The sequence below is a fragment of the Prosopis cineraria genome, unplaced genomic scaffold (genome assembly GCF_029017545.1).
Source record: "Prosopis cineraria cultivar Desert tree isolate PC_DT_omini unplaced genomic scaffold, ASM2901754v1 PC2, whole genome shotgun sequence".
NCBI classification, from domain to species: Eukaryota; Viridiplantae; Streptophyta; class Magnoliopsida; order Fabales; family Fabaceae; genus Prosopis; species Prosopis cineraria.
The window spans coordinates 12715819-12741439 of NW_026555333.1; the positions used below are offsets into that span (position 1 = coordinate 12715819).

The 25621-nt window shown below is 34.4% G+C and overlaps 3 protein-coding genes across 3 annotated transcripts; 1 reads left to right on the forward strand and 2 right to left on the reverse strand.

Moving 5' to 3' along the window:
• The first annotated feature begins 525 nt into the window (after positions 1–525).
• LOC129301148 (expansin-A8-like) lies at positions 526–1977 on the forward strand. The gene is made up of 3 exons (XM_054939722.1): positions 526–758; positions 901–1213; positions 1311–1977. Exons 1-3 carry the CDS (start codon positions 617–619, stop codon positions 1612–1614), a joined length of 759 nt encoding a protein of 252 aa, XP_054795697.1. The 5' UTR covers positions 526–616; the 3' UTR covers positions 1615–1977.
• A 2273-nt stretch (positions 1978–4250) lies between these two features.
• Positions 4251–9815, reverse strand: LOC129303494 (mini-chromosome maintenance complex-binding protein). Its single transcript, XM_054942851.1, has 14 exons — positions 9491–9815; positions 8983–9096; positions 8767–8874; positions 8379–8510; positions 8012–8056; positions 7226–7345; positions 6916–7071; positions 6436–6510; positions 6162–6275; positions 5807–6009; positions 5578–5713; positions 5113–5340; positions 4769–4836; positions 4251–4676 (listed from the first exon to the last, which is right to left on the reverse strand). Exons 1-14 carry the CDS (start codon positions 9656–9658, stop codon positions 4562–4564), a joined length of 1782 nt encoding a protein of 593 aa, XP_054798826.1. The 5' UTR covers positions 9659–9815; the 3' UTR covers positions 4251–4561.
• Positions 9816–10806: 991 nt separating this feature from the next.
• On the reverse strand, positions 10807–15953 carry LOC129303756 (potassium transporter 2). Its single transcript, XM_054943270.1, is given in 11 exon segments — positions 10807–11218; positions 11221–12087; positions 12286–12540; positions 12756–12873; positions 13003–13055; positions 13981–14241; positions 14635–14688; positions 14767–15009; positions 15089–15323; positions 15472–15568; positions 15724–15953. Coding segments are annotated over 10 exon segments (2367 nt in total). The 5' UTR covers positions 15511–15568; positions 15724–15953; the 3' UTR covers positions 10807–10976.
• Between the last annotated feature and the right edge of the window lie 9668 nt (positions 15954–25621).

Genomic DNA, 25621 nt, shown 5'->3' on the forward strand with positions numbered 1-25621 from the left:
TTTGACAAACTTCAATATCAAGAATGGTTAATTGATTTGAATGCCAAGTGAGAATGAAGGAAAAAGTGAAAGCGGGCTGCTTTATCTAACAAAGCTCACTAGAGCCTACCATTTTGGACATGTATAAAGGTTTAGTATAATTATATAGCACACTGTTACACACAGGATTAGCGACATTTTCTGCAGTGTACAAGAGTTGATACCGTGATTCCAGGGAAAACTTGGAAGAAAACTCCACGTTAAAGACCTCGAGAAATAAGCATAAATTATTAAGAAAATATAGGGAAACGGTTGAAAGAAGCATGTGCCAAGTGGGACCGTAGATTAAGCAGTTTGGTAGTCTAACCAAAACATTTGCATGTGCTCCTTCGTTTCTGCTAAATGACTTTGAGAGAAGAAAATGAAAAATTTTAAAAATATGAATCTGTTTCTGTCCCTCTGAATGGCTAATTTGTCCCTTCCAACCACGCGACCCCACTTCAAAGTCTTCTCTGGTTTCCTATATAAAGAAAGCATCCTACCTTCTGCTATGCTCAAAGCAGCAAAAGCTCTCATATCTTACTAAGAATCCTCTGTTTTCCCCCTCTTCTCTAAGCACTAGCTAGCACACAACACAATGGCCATTGCAGCGACATTCTCTGCCTTCTCTCTTTTCTTCCTTCTTCTTCTCAACCTTCAAGGCTCCTTTGGTGACAATGGAGGATGGCAAGGCGGTCATGCCACATTTTATGGTGGGGGTGATGCTTCAGGGACGATGGGTAAGTTTTGAACAAAAATGTTCTCATTTGGGGTTATGCGTACATACACTATAGGCAGTCTTCTGTCTGTCATGAGACAAAAAGTTGGAAACTTTTCATCTGGGTATTGGGTTTCTGATGAAATTATGGGTTGTTCTTGCAGGAGGAGCATGTGGGTATGGGAATTTATACAGTCAAGGTTATGGAACTAACACTGCAGCCCTGAGCACTGCTCTGTTCAACAATGGTCTGAGCTGTGGTTCTTGCTATGAGATGCGATGCAGTGGCGACCCCAAATGGTGCCTCCCTGGTTCCATCACTGTCACTGCCACTAACTTCTGCCCTCCTAACTATGCTTTGGCCAATGACAATGGTGGCTGGTGCAACCCTCCCCTCCAACACTTTGATCTCGCTGAGCCAGCTTTCTTGCAGATTGCTCAATACAGAGCTGGGATTGTTCCTATTTCATTCAGAAGGTAAAAATAAAACACCACAATTGTACTGTCATATTCTCCATCTGTGCTTATTAACAAGAAAGCACTCACTAACATGTTTGTTTTGGTTTGGAAACAGAGTCCCCTGTGTTAAGAAAGGAGGGATCAGATTCACCATCAATGGCCACTCATACTTCAATTTGGTCCTGGTCACAAACGTTGGAGGTGCTGGAGACGTTCATTCTGTGTCAATCAAGGGATCAAGGACGGGATGGCAAACCATGTCAAGGAACTGGGGCCAGAACTGGCAGAGCAATTCATACCTCAATGGCCAGAGCCTGTCCTTCCAGGTCACAACCAGTGATGGCAGAACCATCACTAGCTACAATGCTGTGCCAGCAAACTGGCAATTTGGACAGACCTTTGCGGGTGGACAATTTTAGAGTTTTTTAAGGTTACAGTTAAAAGTTGTCTTCATGAAATATAGTTGGGTTTGTTTGTTTTATGATTGTGATGGAAAGAAAGAAAGAGGGGTAGATTAGGAGGAGCTCTTCATCATGCCATTATGGCTTCTAATGCAGAGGTGGCTATATGGCACCCGCTAGGCCTGTTATATATATAATATAGTTGTTTTGGTTTAGAGATCTCCAATTCATCATTGCCTTTTGATTTGTTTCGGGTGAAGGCAGTGAATATCTCATTTATAGCCTTGTAAATTTAATTCCCCAGATGGTCTAAAAAGTAAAAAACTAAGTTGGGGCAAGTTATGTCAATCATTCAATCTAATGAGCATGCTTGTTGCAAAAGTCTTCTTCATCTTTTGCTATTTTAGTTTTCTAGATATTATTTTAACGAAATGGCTGTCTTTTTTCTTTTTCTTTTTTTGCCAAAGATTTAATATTTATCTTGAATGTCTAGCCACAAATATTTAAATACTTCTTTCATTAAAAAATATAAAGTATTATTAACTAAATCTTACTCTTCAATAAAATAATTACTCATCTTCAAATTAAACTATCTTTCTATATTTACTACTATGTAATAAGGTATTTCACTTTAAAATAATTATAAAATAATTATTAATAGGAGAGCTTTTTGAAAGAAAATTAATGATTACACATTAAAATATTAAAAATGTTTTACATTTTTTAACATCCAACCATTAAAAAATGTCTTATATAAATATAAGAAAAGTAAATATAGAAAGGAATGTATTTTTAATATATTCTACTTCCATGTGAAATTTTAAGCATACAAAAACTAGTAAAATTCTTGGTGCCTATCATAAAAATATCTTTTAGTGAGAGAGAGAGAGAGAGAGAGATAGAAATATTCATAATAATTGTTATAGTCTTACCATCATTATTCATATATTTTTATATTTTGGAACAGTGTTTTGTTTTTCATCCACAAAATATGTTTTTATTTCGTTTCACCAAACAAGACCCAATTCTTTTTTTTTTTTTAAATAGTAGTAGATAAGATCAAATAATTTTTTTTCCTTCCGTATTTGTAATTCAAATGAGATACAACTACTGATGTCCCAGAAAAAAAAATTTATGCAACTACATTAGTCGCACGTTCATATTCTATATGAATAAAACAAAATGGAAGTGTAAACATGATTACTAAAAATGCAGACAATGTCTAATGTGCAATTAGAATATTGAGGGTGAGATTGTGAGGCACATGGAAGTCAACTAGTTTTAGTTGCACCTTTGAATACAGAGAAGTGATACCAACCTCTTACTCTTAGGACCAAGCAAGTAGGATGACTTCTAAAAGCCGAAGACATAATAGAATGAAACCAACTTTCTCATACTTATTAAAAAATAGACTGACTCGTCTACTTCTCTTTGCCCTTTGACTATGGCAATCTTTGGACCATTCACATTTCACAATGTGTGTTACATTACATAGCCCCTACCTTTTTCAGAGGGTCCCTCAGCTATATCGGAACTGACTATTCCACCCAACCCTTTGGTCATCATGGACTCCAATTCCAAGGCCTAATGGCTATAACTATGTGTATTTATCTTTCTTTGTTTTGTTCTTTGAATACATGAAACCATACAAGATGAGAAACTAACCAAGAGCATGATATTGATGCCCCATATACATATCTGAAGGCAAAACTTGTTAGTCAACTCAATAAATTATGACCTTCATTTTTCTTTTATTAAGTGCGATTGAAGTATTTTCCATTATATGGTGTTCACGTAGTATAGCTTGATGCAAAGAGTTGATATAGTCAGCTCAATAAATTAGAACCCTGCAAAGACTTGGTATTGAAGGAAATGAATGGATTCAACAGAGACTGAGCTCCAAAGAATGTTTGGTCAGCGTTTTGTTTCATTCCTGTGAAACTCTGCATTTATAGAAGGATGAGTTATGAGTATGTCTTGTGTGATGAAAATGACCTAGAGACGGTGATGAAAATGAGAATTTCTTTTCTTTTCTTTTCCTTTCTTGGATAAAGAAAATGAGAATTTCTAACCTAGACAACTATTCTATACGTATTACGGGCCACGGGGTTATGAAACATGATTTTCCCCGCTTTTTTGATAATAATGAAACCTTTGCATGTTAGGTCTATTCCTCAGTGGTGCTTCTCCAGTTCAGCGCACAGCCCAATTTGTGCTCAGTGCTGGACATTAGGTCCCTTGCTGCTGCTTTTCCTGTTTAATGTCTTCAATATAAAAACTGCTTAATTTACCATTTTACAAAAATACTTTTAGCCCCTTTTTTGAGAATGAATCGGCTTAGAATTGAATATTCATTTCATTGACTTCACCGCTAGACTAAAAGCTCATTGAATACCATTAGATTGGAACATATTGGAACGGTTCACATTGTAATTACACCAGACACTTCTTCCATGTATACTAGTGGCACACAATATACAGTTATTTTTTTGTGAGTTTGCACGTTTTTAACATTTAACTTTAAATCTCATTCAAATGTATAGAAAAGTATTGGAAAATAAAAAATGCACAAAAAAATAAAATATGCATATAAAAAATGGTATAGAACTAGAAATAAAGTGATACTGATTTCTGGCCAAAGAAAAAGATACTGATTTTCAAATAAATAATAACTTTTTTATTATCTATTTACCTAATTTGCCAAGGACAAAGCCCAAGAACGGTATCAAGTTACTTTTACCAAATGCATAACTTAGTTTAAGATTTTAATTAAAGGCCGACGTTAAAATATACACGTTACGAGGGTGCATAGAAACTGGCTGGACAACTCAGGTTGTGAGGTCTAACAGCCAAACTCTTATAAGCCGTCCGGTGGCCATCCTTTCTACAAATGTCTACCGGAAATTAGCAGTTCAACCCCATAACCCATGTTCAAAATCTTGCATAATTGGTTAGAAAGAATGCTTCACTTTAACCTCTCACTTCGCAGCCTCTCCAATTCCTTGACCATTTGCCAATGTTCTAGCGACAGGCTGGTCTCACCAAAGCTCAAGGACATGAGACGGCCCATTGTTAACCATCTGTTGTGAGGGTAAAAACAAACCATGCACTCAATAGAGTTCAGATATGAAAATAAGGTTAGCATCAACAATGCAACGAGTCTGTAACTCACCTGCTAAAATCTTGGGGATTCAAACTCCTATCCGCTTGTCTTGCTGCAACTAAATCATTTTCTACCACCTGTAGATACATGTCAACAATAAAAAGCGAGCCTCCAAAGATGCTTCAGGTATGTCATTTTAACAGATTAAGAATTAAGAATCCAGATAATAGTGAAAGAATCCAAGCCATCAGCATGAAGATTGGTTAATAGTAGCATAAGGCGAACCGTATCCTCGATAATGACTAGGTTTTTATGCCAAGAGCAAACACAATATAATTTGTTTTTTAACTAGTTTCTGTCAGCTCAAAAGAGCCCTATTTGATTAAAAATGCAGTAAAAAATATGACCCAAACCTTCTGCATTTCTGATTCAATAGAATGTGGAAGTAATCTAACAGTAGCCAAATACCACCTCCAAGCGTCCCAAGCTTCTCCAACGACTGCTTCAGTAGCATTTACAACAGAAGGTCGGAAAGGTACAACTACATCAGCGGGCAATATATTTGATTTCCCTTCTGACATAACTAGCAGCTGAACATCAGTAGCCATTTCCATTCTGTAGTACTTGAAATCATATTCCAGCTGAAGTACAGTATCAAGTGTCAGTTTCTTCATCTCTAATTCCAAATAAAGTAATAGCAAACAAGCAGCAGTGAAGGAGAACAGCACTTCAAAATTTCTTGATGTTGAGTAATGTCGACATTTCTAGAAGTTTTGAAGGGCATTGATAAATTTGTTCCTAATAAATGGACATTTATACTACAGCAATTCACACGACTGAGTTGAGCAGAGCAGAGTATCAGACAAGAAAATAACTACCTTTTGCAACTCCATCAAATTTCTCAGCAGCCTTGCATTCTCCACACCCAGAGAGTTGAGGGTTCCCGCCTCTAATTTAGTTTCATCAACAATTAGATGTGAACCTTCAGCTAATTGCAGTACTCCAGTAACCAGTCTGAAGCATTAACACTAGTATTTGTAAATGTGTGTTCGTACAATAAGATGTCTGTAAATCAGAAGAACTAGAAATTACAATTATTACAATTACCTGTTTGTATCATAATCTTTCCTTGGTGCAAGTGCAGTTGTGTTTAGGTACTCCACAGTGAGGGGCATATAATGTGTGAAAGGCAAGAGATTCTCTACAGAAAGAATTAATAAATTTCCAAAGGTAGACATAGTTTCTTTGCTAAAGCAAGTAAGGTTTAGTGAAAGCTTGCCCACTGCAAGAGTGTCCGCTCTAGCATGTACCTGCTCATTAACAGACCACCATATAAGGGTTCTCAATTGTGGAAGAGGGTGGAAGAACATATGCTGAATACAAGTTGTTAGCCGGACAAGAATCAAGCCCACATTTACAAAACCATTAAATGACTGGGGAAATTTTTTTAAGAACTGTGTACCCTGGATAGGAGATGTAGCAACAAGAAATGAGCAGCCACAGCATCATTGCCAAGAACAGATGTGAGATGTCTTAGTAGAGCTTCCCTAATCTCTTTGATCAAGTGGGATTTTGGCTGTGAGATCATGTACTCGCTTTTTAAGCAAAGACTTTCCAATCAACGCAAATATCAAAAGAGAACCCAGCTCAAGAAGTAGAACTTCAAACATACAAAATAAATCCCAAGCCATTCATTCAGATTAAACAAATTATACTCAAGAACACATGCAAATTACCTCTATTATGGTGTTATTCTGAAGGAAGTCTGAGACTGCCAGCTTCCTGTGAATAAAGCAGTGAAGGCGTGGTACCTGTGTCACAAAGGAAAACAGATTTTCAGATGTTAAAAGCCAGATACCCCGTTGCCATAGCATCAAATGTATTTCCCTTGCAGTTGAGCCTGAAGTAACAAGCAAGCCTGTCAGATTTATATATGCTTTTGGGGGAGAAACAGGTGTTTTGATTCAATTAAGTGTTGAAGTGTCCGGAAGTGACAGTATAGTACAGATAGCATTTTAGAATTGTTATTATTGACGCACTTCAACAACTCTTTTGACTTTCAAGTGATCAATTCCAGGAAAGGATGTGCCTTAGCAGGAAGAAACTTTGAACCCGTGTCCCTTAACATAAAGAACCTATGCAAACGTGCAAAGAATTAATTTCCATAGCACAAAATGGGGATCAGTATTACTTTCATTGTAAGTTGCAATAAACACCTTGTTAGCTGGAAAATGTTGCAATGGGTCTTCACAAAAATCATCTGAAAAGTCACAATCTTTATTGTCCACCTGAGCCTCCACATTAGAAGCAAGGACACCAACAAACTCAAATACATCATTCAGCTTTAAGTCAGATTCTGGAGAATCATATACCTGTCAAAAAATAATGAAAATGAAGAAAAGAACAATGAGAACTACAAAAAAATGTAAATAACAATGAATAAAATCATCATACAAAAAAAGATTGAAATCCATGTCAACAAATTTCATAAGAAATTAAAAGAGAGGAAGACAGAATCATTCTTACCTTCACAAGACAAGGAAGTGAATTACCATCATACCCAAGCATCATATCCATGCTAGAGCTAGAAGTCTCAGGCAAAACTCCCAGAGATACAGTAGCAAGGGAAGGGTGTTCATCTTCTCTCTGCAAATTATGTCCAAAATCATAAAGGCCAATTCTTGAAGGAACCACTATGTTAAAAAACACATTAATATCAATCCTCTAAAGAACTACATAAGAAGTTTCAACAATGTCAGTTTGGAAGTGTTTGTCTATCATTCTGTTGATTTACACAGGACAAATACTACATCATCTGAAAAAGACTCTAGTTGTTCACACATTTAATACTGCTCAGTCTGTCAATATATCAATTACGGGACCAAATCCATAGATCTAAAGACTTGAACAAAAAGCTGGCAGGCCTTAAGGCATTTGAGGACCAGCATCCAACTTGCTAATATGTGTGAAGAGAATTTGAAAGAAATGCAAAAATAATAATAATAATAATAAAATAAAGAAAAAAGCTACAAAAGGCTTAATAAAATATTCAAAGATTTAGGGGAAAAATCTCAAGATGACTTGTGATCAGTGTGACTCTAGATAAATTTTATATCTTATATTGATATTGATGATTTTTGTTCTTTTTTTTGGGGGGGGGGGTTCAAAGCAAGTCAATGTGAAACTTAGAACAAGCAACATATGTAATCAAGCCCTTAAAGCAAGACACTTAACAAGATAACTCGTGGCTGATTATCTTCAGGGAATGAAATAAAAGGATGAAAAGAATGAGTAAGCATAAATTCTACATACCATCTTTTTGGTATCTGGAGAGCCTTGAATCATATCAGCTGAAACCTGTGAATTAATTCAGTGTGTTGGTAAGAATGATAAATTATAAATTATCCAGTACTTAATGATGTCAAACTTCAAAAATTAATCCAATTAACTCACTTGTAGGTTTTTAAATTAATCACTTCTCTTTATGCACAGAAAAATTACCAAGAGAAAATTAAAACATGCATTAATATCTTGCAACCAAATCATTACTAAAGCTCTTAATTTCAAGGAATTAACGTCAAATTGACCATTTTCTATTCATCAAATGATTATTTGTGAATTTTGAATTCTCTGAAGGTAATGATCTAACAATCAACAGCATGACTAGGCAAGAATATACATGCATATCCTTGCATTCATCAGATTCATCATCTGCCCGCCTCCTCTTTTCTCTTTGTTGAAATGTCCAATCCATATATTGATTAGTAAATGCTTCTGTTGAAATTTCAGTCCATTCATTCTGCCCCGGAACCTGATTAAAAGAGGAGAGGAAAAAACATAAATCATTGAAATCTTGACCGTTAGGCAAGTCATGAATCATCACCATTCATTTCTCAGAATAGTTTCCCACTTCTTGGACGCTAAAACTAAACATGTAAAATTGAGTTTGGCATTGAATGAAACCAGCAGCAGCTGAACGAAACTGTTTAGGTTCTTCTATAAAAGCATCTGAAATAGGTGCAGCAAGCATCCATGTTGAGAGAAAAGGTTGACTCTAGAGAACTCACCGGAACACAGTATAGTAGCCGCCGTTCCCAGATTCGCATATCTGCTGAGGAACCCATAGGAAACTGAGCTACATCCATAAACTTGTTGGTCCTCCACACTGAACCATCCTTCAAGATTGCCAAAAAAAAAAAGTTCGCCCTCGTCAGAATTACTTTGTATTAGAGAGTATAGATAGTTAATCCAGAAATTGTTAGATTAATGACAAGAGAAAATACCTTATAAGCACCCACATAAAGCTCATTCCCAAGCATGTCTTGTATCATTCCGCGAAACCGAACTAGAGTATTGGGTTGTACCCATCTGAGGGTTGCAGGAGTCAAAACTGGAACCTGCAACAAGTGAACAGCATATACCGAGTGTAACAGATTTATCACTAATAAATACGTCATTAGGAAAATACAAAAAATAAGTAAAACCAAAAGATCTACCAAGTGATAAAATAATTGATTTGCAACATACAATGAACTAATTGAGCTCGGAATTCCAGCAAATTTCAGAAGTAACAGCTCAAAATAGTTATAAAAAAGGGCGAAAATAGTCTATTCGCCTTTCGCCAAGTTCAAACAAAGTAAGTCTATAAAAGTCATAAACTTATGAGTTCCAGAAACCAGTCATCCTACGAGATAAAGACAACATGTGATTTTAAAAATTGGGGGGTTTATAGTGAACGATGACAGTTCTGAGGGGGGGAAAAACAGAAATACGAAAAAGAAGTAAGCGAACCCGAGAAAGTCCAGGCTGATCAAAGAGGAAACGACTGAAGAGATCAATGGCGCCCCAGTCCTTGGCGTCAAATGAGGCAGGGTCGGAGCTCGAAGCAATCGCTTTCTCGAACGTGGATCTCACGACACCGAGAGGATTCGCCAGAAAATCGTAAGGCGGTCCCACCATTTCTAAGTTCTGAATCGCCTAATCGCTCTGTCTTTCGCCTTTAGCGGAATCAGGATGGTCGGCGGTTCACTACCCGTCCAGTGGTCAGTGGAGATATGTTGTTCGTTTTCCCGCCTAAACTTCGTGCGCTGTTTATTCCCGCCATCCTGAGCCCTAGTCTCTCTTCTTCAAGGTTCTACTGAGCTGTCTAATTTTTTTAAAACAAAAAAAAAAAACAAAAATTGTGCAATATACACACGCGTGCTATTTTATAATTTTTTTTTCTTAGCTGGTTCAAAATTCATTTAATCGAATTATAATCGAATCGTCTTAATCATATTAAAATATTTTAAATTGCACATGCTGTAGTATATTATATAAAAATAAGAAAACTCCTATCTTAATTTTTAATTATTTTTTATCAATTTTTAATAAAAGGTTAGGATACTTTATTTCCACCCACATTCCATCCTTAAAATCCGCTCCTTTCCATAAAAAGAATTGAGTTTGAAAACTCATAGAATTTAATTTTAATATAACCCAAAATTAAATAGTTTAGATTGATTCCAATCTTGTCTAGCAACTTATTTTGTGTTTTTTTTACTTCATGAGAGACAACAATTTATTTTAACATAATAAACTTAATTAATAATAAAATTACTTATAGCCAAATAAAATTTATCCCAATAAATATAAATTTATAACAATTTCCAACAACAACAAAAGTATTTCAAATGCAATACAAAAGATCTAAATTAAACAACCTTTAACAACACGTAAAAGGTTCATTACACTAAGTTAAGAACAAATTTTATCAATAAAAGGAAAAGATTAAGGTTGATCAATGCTAATATTTTACTCAATATTCATAACTTCACAAGTATAAGATACAAAAAATTACTAATCATTATTATAAATTAACTTATTATTATGATAAGTAATTTAATGGTATTAAAATAAATTTATAAGACCTGACCGGATTAAGTGGTTCAGGTGTTCCAATCCAATCAAAAAATAGAGTTCGACTTTTTTAATCTTGAAAAACTAGTTTTTATTCGGACCAAACTAAGTTGTCTCGGGTGGAATCGAATTGAACTGAAGCAAACGACTTTTGCACAATACTACGCACAAGGCTGGATGTTGCATGTCCGCGCCTCACTTTGGCCATGTGGAAAGGAAAACACAAGTAAAATAGTTGGAATAGAAGTTAATCCAAAAACATAGCAATAGCATCAGAGCTTTCAAGTGCCAATTACAAGACAAGAAGCCCCTTTGACTACACAATGCTTGGCATTTTGAAGCCTGTACTTGTTACCCATATTACATGCATGACCCTACTCTACACAACATAAACCATCCCAACCTCCAAGAGAGACACAGGTGGAACCTTAAGCGCCACGTCAGGGCCTCTGCAATTCCTTCTCAGGAAATTGTAGCCATAGTTAACAGCCATTCTCTTTATCAGGGATGACCCTTGCTTTGCTCTCACATGAGAGTGCCCTAGTATAAATGCTGTCCCTGCTTGCTGAGCAGCATATAAATCTTCCAGCTCTTCTTGCATTTCCACACCTGCCTCACTCCTGTCTCGTTCTCATCATCAATGGCAAACCTTACTCGTCTTTGAGTCACACCCAGTGGTTCCATCTCTATGACGTCAGTCACGCTTTCGACAGTTGGGAACCCCACTGAAACGCTTGCTGGCTGCAGAGTCTCCTCAATCTCGTAAGCTGGCATCCCAGAGAATCCGATTGTTCCTATCACCGTTAACCTGTGACTTGCTGATTCATTGGAGTTTGAAGCATCGTCCTCAGTGTTTAAGCTAGATACTCGTGACCGGTACCAGTCATAGCGGATGAAATCGGCCAACTTTTGTACTAGTTCAGCTTCAAAGGAGTCAACATCCTGATGAACATCCCGGTATCCATATCTGACTATGCACCTGTAGGACCGATGGTTAGCAGGCCCTACCCGGCCGACAAGGTACCTCTCTGCAGAAGGGACATGAGGGACTGGAACTGATTTTATGCATACAAAGACAAGGATGCGGTGGAATGCAGGGAGATTGGTGACAAAACGAGAGAAGTTAGCCGGGATGCCAGATGTTAGATCAGTGAATACTAGGCCAATTCCGGGCACCCGAGCAATTCCCAAGCTTGGACCTAAGGCTAACAGCCACTCTAGGGAAACCTTGTTGTGGAGGTCAAATTCATATTTCTTGATGGTTGCATAGTGCCAAACCAGCATTATGGTCATAAGGAAGAGGGCAAGGAGGATGGGAAGCCATGCGCCCTCCCGGAACTTTGTCAGTGAAGCTGAGAAATATAACAGCTCAACAGAACCAAAGAACAGTAGGAAGCAGAGAGCTATGATTGGGGGTTTGTGCCAACAAACTACAATCACCAAGGAGGTAAGGCATGTCGTCACCAGCATCACAGTCATCACTGCAAGACCTGCAACAAATAATAAGTGTTTTTATCATATACATTCCAATGCTCACAGCAATACTCTATAAAAGCAAAAACAAATATCATTTAAGTTCCTCAGAACTTGAATAAGTTTGAGGTTAGTCAAACGCACATGGAATTTTAACCATTCAACAAGGTGAAAATCCTAGCCTGGGTAATCAACATGAACGTGTAAGAACTCACCAGATGCATTTCCCATGTGTTTTGTATCCCTGAATCCAATGGTCACCACAATACAGAGGATCATTAGGATCCAATTGATTTCGGGTATGTAGATCTGACCATGTATCTTGTCTGATGTATGAACAACCTTCACTCTCGGGAAGCAACCGAGTGATTGACTCTGGTTTATGATGGAAAATGTTCCACTGATGATTGCTTGGCTTCCCACAACAGAAGCCAAAATGGCCAAGACAAGCACTGGCCACCTCACCTTATCTGCAACCAAAAACAGGGGGAAATCAGGCTTAAATTTTATAAAGTATACTACTGTAATAGGCCAGGACAACCATACGTTGTTGAGGAAATAATTAGGCAATGCAAATAAGTAGAAATATACTACCATGTTGCCAATCAGAGTGGCTTTCTTCAGATTGTTACGACAAGAGATTAATATGATTGCCTTTAATAAAATGAGCATGAACATGTAATACCTGGCACCGAGACATAAAAACTGATCTCATGGCTGGGATGATGATGATATGACAAGTAAGCAGCTTGACCCATATATGCCAATATAAGTGCAGGATACACCAGAAAGGTGAATGCAGTCTGCAAGAGACAACCCATTAAAAACTCTCATTAGAATGAAATTTGACCTTCCCCAGGTTTATGTAGAAATTAAAAAGAATCTGCAACCAAAGAAGAACCCCTTTCCCCAGAAATAAAAGCCAGAACAACCTGAATGGCCGCATATGAGAAATGCCCAAGATCAGCAAACATAGCTTCTGAGCCTGTCCGGGAAGTACCCATGTCAGATTATCTTTCAATTGGTAAAATTACATTTAAACTACACGACTCTAGACGGTGAAAATCCAAAGTTTGAACAAGTTATGATGTAATATATATTTTTTAAGAATTGAACAACTTCAGTTAAATATGATTCAGGTAATAATTGGTCCAAAGATTTCCAGCTGTAGATAATTACGAAATCTGACCTTTTTTCTGGTATAATACTTGTAAACAATGGGATAGAGCTCTTTGCTAGTTCCAGATATATTTACAGTACAATTGCATTTCAAGGCTAATTCAGAACATTTTACCACACAAAAATGAAATAAGTAACTCCTTAGCCAAATGCTACTTTTACTTTCGGCACTAAAATGAAAATGCTACAAGTACTGCCAATCCATGTCACAGGACAAATGTCGGATACAATCATCAGGATCAAGTTATGAAGGTGTTAAGCTCCATCTAGCTTTGATGGGTTACTATATGTTGCTAATAACCGGGGGAAAAAACAATCAGAACGGAATTTATTCTGACAGGAGCAAAAAGAACTCCCTTGTGATTTTTTCTTTTTTCCTTTTTTGGCAAACTCCTTTGTGATTTTTCATAGTAAATTAATAAATAAACTGCATGTTTAACATTTATTATTTTAGAATTGATATCATAAATAATTGAGTATACTGAAACTAAATACATCCTCATAAAATTCATGGTTTTGACCTATGGCTGAGGTTGCTCACAAGATGCTCCCAGTCCAGACATATACATAGTACTGTTGTGAGGTTGCTTATAAGATGCTCCTAATCTAATATTCTCAGTCAGATAGGAAGATATGCGTGTTTGTGCAGAGACAGAGTCCATGATTCAACTAACATGTAAGAGTACACAAAATATGGAATTTTACCCCGTGCATGCATGTGTCACTTTTACCTGTTATGCACAACAGTATTCCACCCAAAGACATCCATCCACTTATCCTTGTCTTCTTCAAAAACTTGAACATATAGTATGGCGAAAGGGCTTTATATACATGGGGATTCCATTTGAATATATTATATAAGCCAAGTGTACTGATGCATAGGAGCCATGTCAGCACAATTGGTGCAAAAAGGAATCCCACTCTGTGTGTACCATAGTGCTGAAGTGCAAACAAACACACCAGTATGAAACAGGTGATGGGGATCACTGCATCTGCAATTTCAAAGCAACTAATGTTGAGTTTTAAAAAGAAAGAAAGAAACGTAAGTTATACATTGCAACAAACTGAAATAATAGTTGGCTCCCTAAAAGGCTATTCATAATCTCTTCTATCACCATACTGGAAGATGTTGCTGTCCAATGTTAAATAGTCATGGTTAAGACAGTCATGTTTTGGGGGGTAAAGCTATGAAACATTAAACACCCATCTAAGAGCCACCGATTAAAGGAAAACTATTGATGGACCGTCTTTCTTATTTTATTCTCCCACCAGTCTAGATATGGAAGTAAAACAGCTTTATGTGCGGTTTAGCCAGGAGATAGTTCCTTAGATTTATATTATTGCCATATCATATTGAGTACAAAGAAAGCCTCAGGTATACTTACACTGGTGGTGTTTCTTGGACATGGATACCTCAAGACCAGAAACTGCCGAAAAGACTACATAAATAATAGCAATTACTCAGCAAAATGATAAGAAACTATTTTTTTCAGAGGCATAATATGGAGGAACCTTACCAGAAATGGCTGGAGTAAGAAGTCCATCCCCTATTACCATACAAGTTCCAAGAAGAACCACAATTAGCAGAGCTGTATGCAAGGCCTTGTACTTCTCAAGTAATTTTTTCACTCTAGAACTGTTTCTATCGGGAGGCTGCTCCATTTTATATGTAGATAGCGCTTCATCAGCAATCTGTCTGTTGGGTAGAAGGCTAACTTTAGCATGCCTGCAAATCAAGGAATATAGGGCAAAGGTACCACCTACAAAAGCACGTATTAAAATTATCACCGCGATGACAAGAGCATACTGGATTCTCTCATTTCTTGTTCGTGTGCTTACCCTCTCCATTATCATCAGCTCGAAGGACCACAAACACATATTTGAATAGCGGCACCAAAGTCAGAGTCCAGAAGACAAAAGAAAGAGCTCCAAAAATTTCTTCATTAGTCTCAGAGTGTTGAATGTCTTCTGCAAATGTACTCTTATAAACATATAATGGGGAAATGCTCAGATCCCCATAAACTACACCAAGGCTTTCGTAGGCCAGAAGCAGAAGAGTCTTCCAAGAATTCTTCTGAAATGTAATCCAGCAAGTTACTCTGTAAGAACTCGAATAAATTCAGAAGCATTTTGAACAAAAATTTTATGTGCCCAGTTATCCCCCAAAATACAAAAGCCACATAGATATCACCCCAAGGAAGTGGAAATCTACATGCACTAACCTTGGAGGTGTCCCAACACTTCCCATATTCAGGATCCATTAGCTACACTCCTTATAGTTCAGTGAGTACCACCTTCAGTACAGTGGTAGCTTCAGATCTGCACCGAACAACAGAGAATCCATCAAGGTACATACCATATAAACGAACAATTTGAAGGAATCTCATATTGATCATTGCAAGACCAATCATGATTTATCATGCCCGTTACTTTCGTCTCAAAAGAAGATGAGATAAAAGGAAACGCTCACTAACTTTTCGATAAACCCACATGACATCCATATATCCATCACACACCCATGCCCCACGAATTTTCCAGTGAAGTGAGCACAAATTTCGCCCTCAGGTTAAACAGTCAGAAGAAAACCCGGAAGAGCACTATTCCCAAGGCGACGACAGCAACTCCTAAAACGACTCCTCGCATGAATAAAACAAATGGGAATGGTGAATGAGTGAAGAACGAGAAGAGGCAACAATAATAAGAAAATGGTGGGGTAGGTTGGGTTAGAATACGCAAGTTGTTCTTCAGATATACTAGTATCATTCAGATAGAGAGAGGCAAGCGCAAGTGCATCCCACGCTACCTTTTTATATCTAGCTTGCGAAAATGAAAGAAGCAAGCACCTTATTAATGTTGACGCCCTTCAATTTAAGTCCAATACAAATGATTCAGCATTAGATTGAAGAACTAATTGTGGAAATGAATCATCTGTAGGACCATCACCGCATATGACGAAGATTGAACAACAACGAAAGCATTTTTCAAGGTGATTGTGACATAGGCGCGGTCACGTGATTAGGCGACAGTTACAAGCTCACCAACTCGAGCCCACGCGAGTAAAGCCGGTGTCAAAGATCACTAATCATTTTTTTCTACCTCTCCTACTTTATATCTTACACATACAGACACTCCTTTGCACTCACAGTGAACCATTTTATTTTATTTTATTTTATTTTATTTTACTTTATTTTTTGGTGTGTGTGAAAGAAAACCAACTTTGTCTGACCTCCCGTCGACCTTACGAAATTCCTGCCCTGTTTGAGGCCCGGCAAAGCTGCGAAATTAGAGGAATAAAAGTAAGAAACCCATATTATCACACTAATTCACAATCAATGGGTTTTGCAGGAAAGACAAGCCAAGTGAACTGAAAATAGAGGGGGGCGGGGAACTTTTTTCTTGGTAAAAATCAAAGTGAATCTCAAAAAAGGAAGAATAGAATCTTGGAAGCTTTTAAGGGAAGAGATTGCACATGAAAGAGAACCTAAAAGCTAAAAGGCAGAGGCATGTGCATCAATGAATGCGAATGGAAGAGCCCATGAGAGGTGAACATGCTCCATCACTGACATCATGGTCCAGCAGCAACGTAACCTTCCTGAAGCGATAATGACAACATTAATACCAGCTATTTCCGTTTTCTTACACTCGACTCCACCAAGCCTTCATTCACTGCGAGTGTCCTTGTCGCTTCTGAGATTTAGCCAAACCGCTTTTTGGCCGCGTCTATTATCATCGTACTTCTTCGAGGTTAACGATGGCGACGTTTAATCTTCAGAGCATGGGATCTTTGCTGTGGAATCAAGCAACCGGTCACATTTACAGTCACCCGCACGTAAAGTCGGAAATTTCATGAAACAATTTAGTTAACGGCATATTTTCGCTCACCAAACTCCAAAAAAAAAAAAAAAACTTATTTCTGGTGAAGCTCAAGCTGGAAAGTAATACGGGACTATAGAGATGTAGGTCGATCCCCAGGAACAAAAATGAAAAGAGACATGAAAGAAATATATGGATCCAATTCTGAAGAGAGACTGGATTTTGAGCATGAAGTAGTGAGGACAGTGAGGGATCCGGTTGTATTATCAAGATTATATGAACAGAACAGAGACGAGGGCTGTTAAAAGTACTGAACCAACCGACAATGACGAATGTCGCTTAATAAAGAAGTGAGGAAAAACAAGATTCACCTCTCTTGCTCAGAAACACGGCTAGAATGCCGGGATGAACACACGATTCGAAGAACTTATCGAATTTCTAGCTCTATCTATACATGGCGTAGGGAATATTCTGGCATTCTTTGTCTTGGTTTGATGGTCTGAATATTATTAATGATAGCATCGTGGCTCGATCCAGGGTTGGGATAAAAAATTGACGGGGATTGCTTGGAAGCATAAAGTCTGCAGCACAAGGGTCAATATTCGGATTTCGAGGAAGGAAAGAGGCTGATTAGAATAAAGTGAGTGCGGAAGGATGGAACGTGATTCATGACAAATAAATTATTATTATTTGTGTGAAGCTGCCGCCTTTTCGTGATTCAAGTCAAAGGGAGAGTGGAAGGAGGGTGGAACGGTGGTCGGTGGACTGGGTTTCTTTGTTTGTTTGTTTTTTTTTTTTGAAAGGATTGGAGTCAGTTATTAAAAAATTTATAATTCCTCCATATCAAATTATAAAAAATATTTTTAAAATAATTTATTCATTTTAAAATATAAAATATTTTAAATAAATTAAATTTTTATTAAATACATTAATTTAACATTATCCTTTCTCTTTCTATAATTAATTTTTATCTTTTTTTTAATATATTAAATTATAGATATTTTAGAAGTTTATATTTTTATTTTTAAAAAGTAAGGTTGTTAATTATATTTAATGAAATTTATTGATATATAAAATTTTATTTAAAAATATCTTATAATTTGAGACGAAGGGAATAATTTAAAAGGTGGACTTTTTTTTTAGAGAGAATTCTAATAAAGGATCTTGAATTATACTTATTTAAATTTAAAGTCTTTAAATTTTTAAAATGTCACTACAGTTCAAATATACTTATTTGATATTAAATTTTTAAGATAAATAATAAAATTATCCCTCATTCAAATAAATATTATAACTTCTTAACTTCATTTGCTCATTGTCATACTTTACTTGTTAATTTATTTATGAAATATTGTGTATTATCTTACTTAACTTGTTTTTATTTTAAGACAATTTGTTGGTTCCTAAATTGTACAGCGTGTTTTTTATTACCTTACTTTGCCTGTTCATTTCTAAAATTTTACGTGATTTCATTTTAGAAAAATAAATAAGTAAAGTAAGGCAATTAACAACATTTCGTAAGTAAATGAATAAGTAAAGAAAAAAATTTGATATTAATTTAAATTATGGACAATTTTATCACTTCTCTCATAAACTTAATAATAAATCAATACTCTTAAATTGCAGTAAAATTTTATAAACTTGCGTGCTTTAAATTTAAATAAATACAATTCAAGGGTCTTTTTGAAAAATTTCTTAATTTTTTTCATTTGTAAAGATTTATTTATTGTGTACCAATACTGTCCTATAGGTACTAATTTATAATATTGGTTCATCTGTGAAAATTTTGACTATTTTTTTTTTCAATTTGGATAGAACTTTGATTCTTGTCCTTACATACTTAATATATTTTAATTTAATCATTTTTATTTAATAATAACAACAATGATAATCACAAGAGTTTTCTGTAGCAAAATAATTCATAAAATATTTATATGTTTTGATTTAAGTAGAAACAAATACTTTAAATATATAAGTTTTTCTTTTTATTAAACTCATACAATTAACTTTGATTTTTAAATAATTTAATTAAAAGTCGCAGACTTTGTTGTTTGAAAAAATTAGTAATAATAAAAATTTTAGTTTTTTAAGTTTGCCTCAATTATTAATTTAATTCCTTAAACTTATTTTTGATTAATTTGATCTTTTATATTTTTTTAATTATCATGTGGGTGTTTTAATTTTTAAAATACATATTGACTCTTAAAATAATTTAGTGTGTGAAGTATAATAATGATTTGACATGTATACAAAGTTAAGTGAGAATGAATTAACGCTCAGATGAGTTTAATGTTTATCAATATAATTCCTTACAATGTATTTTATTCTATCTTTTTTTTTTAAAATAGAGTTTTTTTTTCTTCTAAATAATTATGCCTTTTTTTTATTGATCTATATGGCTATCATTGATATTGTGTGATCCAAGTTGATAAATTTTAACAATGTAACTTCTTTTTCTAACAACAAAGACTAAATTGATAATCAAAGTAAATTTAAGAGAATAAAATGGTAAAAATTAAACTTAGATTGTTAATCAAGATAAACTCAAGGAACTGAAAATTACATCATCCTAACAAATTATTATTCAGTTTATGAAAAAATTTAATTAAAATAAATTTGACGTGTTCATAGTTTTTTATAGGGTAAAAGAATAAATTATCATCAAAATTTTAAGTATAGCAATACAATAAATGCTAAACTTACTTGTTATGGAAATTATTTTTTTAATTTTTTAAAACGATACAATCTAATCATTTTGTTAACAAAAGGTAATTGAAATCATTAATTAACTAAAAAATAACAGAAAATGATCTCACAATTTATAGAAAAAAACCAAAATTCATAGACAATGACCCAAAAAATCATGAGAAAAAATTGTGGTCATTTGCTGTAACTTATAATGTTGCCTTTTATTATTTCTGATCAATTAATTATGAAAATTAACTTTTGTTAATATCAGGAATAAATTGTGTTATTTTTAATAGTTGATAGAATAATTTACACAATAATTAAGTTCAAAATCTAAGATACTACTAGATTTAAAAGTTAAGAAATAATTTATTTATTCGTGCCTTTTTATATATGGGGATTTTACTTGGTTTAATTGTGAGGAAGATGATGCTTGACATATTTGCATTCCCATTTTGTGTAGTTTAAAAAAAAAATTAATTATTTAGTCTTTATAGTTTTAATCTAGTTAAAACTTAATTTTTAAATTTTAATTCATTATAACTCAATCATTATAGTTTTAACTCGATTGTAATTTAATCCTTAAACTTTTATTCTTACAATTTAATCCCTACAATTTTAATCACTTAAATATTAATCACTATATTTTAGAAAATAAAATTATAAAGATTAAAGATATCTTAAACTTTAATATTCATAATATTTAATGATTATAATATTAAAATTATAATATTTTAAACTTCTAATATTTATAATACCTTGAACTTGTAATATTTATATTATTAGTAATAGAATTATAAAGATTAATCACTATATTTTAAAAATAAAATTATAAAGATTAAAGATATCTTAAACTTTAATATTCATAATATTTAATGATTATAATATTAAAATTATAATATTTTAAACTTCTAATATTTATAATACCTTGAACTTGTAATATTTATATTATTAGTAATAGAATTATAAAGATTATAATTATGTTAAAATTTATTACTAATTTTTTAAATTATTAAATAATAAAATTATAATATTTTTAAATTTTAATAATTATAATATCTTAAAATTTTAATATTTATAACATTGATAATAAAATTATTTTTTTTCCAGTTACTAGTAATAAAATTACAAAGATTATAATTATGTTAAAATTTATTATTAATATTTTAAATTATTAAATATTCTTAATTTTTATAAATATTATAAACATTAAAAGTTTACAATAATTTTATTTTTTAAAATATATGAATTAGCATTTAAGTGGTTGAAGGGGTGGTGGGAAACGAACCTCCAGTTTTATTCAAGGGATAACATCATAGCAATATGGTGCAAGCGTGACGTCACGTGTTTCTTTAGTCTCTCGACGTGCAGTGCAGGGAAAGGATCTGGATCCTCAGCGTCTCTCTTCTCATTGTCCCTCAGCGTCCTTAATCCTGGCCATTTAAATAATCTCACGCTTCAAAATGCTTCGCATCGCTTCGCAAGGTTTCATAAACAGGGGATGATAGTAAAGTTTTTTTTTTTTAAAAAAAAGTAATGATAATTATGTGTTTAACAAAGAAATTTAAAAAATAAGGAGAAAATATATTTTTTGTCTCTAAATTTCATTCAATTTTGTTTTTAATTCCTGCAGTTTTTTAAATATTTTGAGTCCCTATGATTTTAGAAAAATTATGTAACCTTTGTTTTTCAAAAGGTTAAGATGCAAATTTAGCTCTCAACTATTTTATGAATATCATTGGATAGTTTAAACTATAAAATGGTACAAAATAAACCATCAACTATCAAAATTGGCACAACCTACCGTCATTTTTCGCCAACGTTTGTTTATTTTTAAAAATATGGGATCCAAACATTATCTCTCTCACTCTACTTCATCCACACTTTTATCCCTACTCTCACGCTCTCTCTCCACTTTCACCATGTACGTCTCTCTGCAATATGGCTAATATCCTCACCCAATGAAGATTGGTGACTACCACCGCCAGAGGAAGATGACAATGAGTTCTCACCTGTGGTATGACAATGTCATTTTTGATGAACATTAACATTGCTACCTATCGAATTATTGGAAGTAAAAGAAAAGCTTAAGGAGCAAGAGAAAAGGAGATTAACATTCATAACACTTTTGTCTTCAAGACTCTTTTTGGAGATCAGGGTAGCAATTGAAATTTCTCAGCTTGGTAAATGCCATACGAGATTCCCGAAGTCGAGGCGGTGGAGGTAGAGCACACTGTCTGACAAGAAAGTGGCAGCAGCTTTGATGGTTGGCCAATGAGGATCAGAGGCTTAATGCGGTTAAAGGTAGAACGTAAAAGAGTAAGTTCTGCAGGTGGACTTGTATGCATGAGATGGAGAAGAAAGAATATAGTAGCATTGTTGCCGTCAAGAGGCTCCAAGATACTTAGATTAGAGGGAAGAAAGAGTTTGAGCAACCCATGGAAACTTTAGGAAGGTTGAGATCATCCAACCATTGTTAATCCGAGAGCTTATTATTCTTCTACAAGTTTAGAGTCTATAAATTTTAAATGTGAAATTTTAAATTCAAATTATCAACCCAAATCCATCTATCTAAGCATAACCTAAAGGAATGCAATTAAAATTAATTGATTTGAGATATTTTTTTTAGGCTCCAATATTTTAGGTTTTTTTAAGCTAATACAATTAATGGCATATAAGCATCTCTTCCACATTTAGATTCAAACTAGAGTGATTACACTAAATCAACCTCCTTATCAATATGTGACAAGGTTAGAAATTTTGTGAGATTAAAATATTCTAAAAGCTTTTAAAATGATCTAGATGAGTCTGGAGAGATCCAGAACAATCAATAAGGCATTAAAGACTTTTGGAATATGTTGGTATAATCCTTAAAGATTTAGATATCTTTAGAAAAGCATGGAGAGTGCTTGAAGTATCTAAATTATTTTAAGAATATCTTCATCTTACATATTCTAGAAATCTCTTTGTAAATATCAATATATCTCTTGAAGATATTTATATGGAATACTCTAGAAATTGAATATACATCATTAGATTGGATTAATCCCAACCATTCATTAAAGAGGTAGGAACTTTCTAAAAGAAGGGAGAAGCCTATAAATATCCCTGCACCCTTCATTTATAATCGCTCAAGTAAATCAATAAAGTCTTTAAGCTCATTCACTCAAACCCTCTACTCTTTACTTGTGTGCTAAGTTCTCTTTGAATTTCTTTGCCTACATTGTTTAGTCTTGGCTAACTTAATTAAGATCGAGAGGTTAATTAAAGTTAACGCCAACGGTTAAAGGAAACAAAAGTTTCAAGGGCATGAGAGGTGGCTAACCTCTAAGAGGATCAAGTCAAGAATGAATAATGGGAGAGACGCGTAAAAGAATGTTTTCTTTTATCACAAGGCCACGATAAAGCTGTGCAAAGGGACTATAGTTTAGTCATATCTAATACCATGGGGTTACTATAGTCAGTCTATTGGGGGAACATAAAAAATCATAACATTAAAAGTGTCATGCATCAATCGGTGGGCTAAAAGGTTAGTACATCTATTCTCTTCTCTAAGACGTGGACAAAGATAACAATTTAATCTCTCAGAGTGAGCTCCTTGATATTTTTGATAACACTTGATAAGGGGTGACTTTCAGAGCATATGCCATTAATAAGTGTCAATGCTTCCATCGAGTCAATATGGACATTGACTTTGGTTAATTTTATATTCCAGCAGAGATTAATACCTTCAAGAATTCTCATGAGTTTACCTGAAGTGCTAGATTGATTTTCAAGGTATTTGTCATCCCTGATGATGCCTCCACATGTTGCAACTCTATTGATGTTGATCGAGCTATCAATATCGAGTCCAACCCATCCGTGCTTTGGTAGGCTCCATTTAACCTCACTAGCAGTTTCTCTTCTGTTAAAGTAGAGGGTTTTGGACAGAAGCTTCAAGTCGTTATTTATTTGTTAGATGCTGGAGAAGGCAATGTCACTGTCTGTAATATCTTTTTCTAAATATAACTTTTTGCATTTATTTTTTTAAATATTTCAACAAGTTTGTGTAAAAAATCTTTGCCATGACGTTCTTCTTGTTTCAATCTTTACACTTTAAATTATCCAATTCTATACATTAAGAGAAAATCAAGTGTTAAACTTAATATGATTAATTATTTTTTTTTAAATCTCTTCAACTTCTTTACAACCGCGGGACAATGTTTTTCCATTGAAAGAGACTGCCATTCACTGAAGCTTGCAGGTAGGCGTCCGTGTCCCCACTCCCAGCTGTTCCATGTATTCCCTGCCCACGTGTCTTCATCTCCTCTCCTCTTTCCCCACCATCTCCTTTCTAATTCCACCACGCAGTATCTTATCATCCCCCTATCCATATTTTACATCAAGTCTCAAAATAGATCTCACTCCCCATAATCTTTAAATAATACGTATAATCTTTGCCATCTTTCTAATTTTTTATTGCACGCACGTATCAATTTTCTTATAAAAATTTTTATTCAAGACATAACTAAATATTAAGCGTGAGTACTTTTGTCAATAAGAATTCTAACATTAATTTGTAAATTTTATATTGCATGTGTAGATATTTAAAATTTCCTCGCGTTGCGATTGCACCGTGTCTTATGAGTTACTATTTTTAAAAATCAACGTGAAAAATATTTTAACTATGTAAAATAAAAATGCACGAACTATTATATATATTTTTTCCTTGCCTATACGAACTACTGCACATTGAGTACATTTCCTGGTAAAGGGCCTTGATACTTGAAAGTGTGGGGTCAATGAAATTATGTAAAGAAAAAAAAATAGTGAATATCAGCAATGATTGAATGACATTATGTATGGGTTTCCTTTCTTCTATTTTTCAGTACCTTGCAAATTTCGTAAAAAATTAGATACATCTTTTAATCATGGTACGAAATATGAAAAATAAGCAACATTAGACGATATGTTAATAGCGACTCGGGACCCGTCACTCGTGAGCCTCGGCAAACCCCATCGTTCAAGTTCATATTTCACTCCGACTAATTGATTTACCTTAACTACTTTATATTTTACAAAAGATGGCCTGTTTTCAGCTTGCACCGCTCATCAGTCATCAAGTATTTTTAGGTGTCCGTGACTTTAATTGTCGACAGACAATATGATGCTGCCTTGGCTGCCCTTGCAAGAAACTTCTGCCTAGTATGATATTAAATTTATATATCCCCGTAAAAAAGCAGATTTCACTTTTGTGTGCCAACAGAAATGTTGATATGGGCCTTTTGATTGGGGCCCATATGAAATGCCTGCCTCATGTAGCCCAGAGAACATAGGCCTGTTGATTAGCCTCAGCTAATGTATTTATTTAGTTTTAATTTACTTCTAACTCGTGATGCCATGCGTATTTATTTAGTACTTTGAATCACCGATGTGAATATATCCGTTCCAAAAACAGAAAAAGAAAAAAAACAGCAGCAATAAGTGGGGGCCATTTATATTTAATTTTAACTCACCCTTTTTTATTTTAAGATCAGGTCATGTTTATGACTTGTAGATAACTAGATACCAATGCATCTTGCTATAAACTTTATCATACATGTATTAATATGGAATGGTATATATTTACAATATTAAGATGGTATATTGATGCATACTTTTGGTGGACATATATGTAGGGACTAAAAAGAGCAATTTTCCCAAAACAAATACTGCAAACGAGAGAGAGGGGAGATATGTCATGAATGACAAATGTGTTTGCTATCTGATACCCAAAAAAAAAAAACGAAAATCTTCATTATTTGCTCCGATAAAATTAAATATACAACCTTTGCATTCAAATGTTCCTCGGTATATCGTATCACAACAAATATGATTGTATATAAATATCAA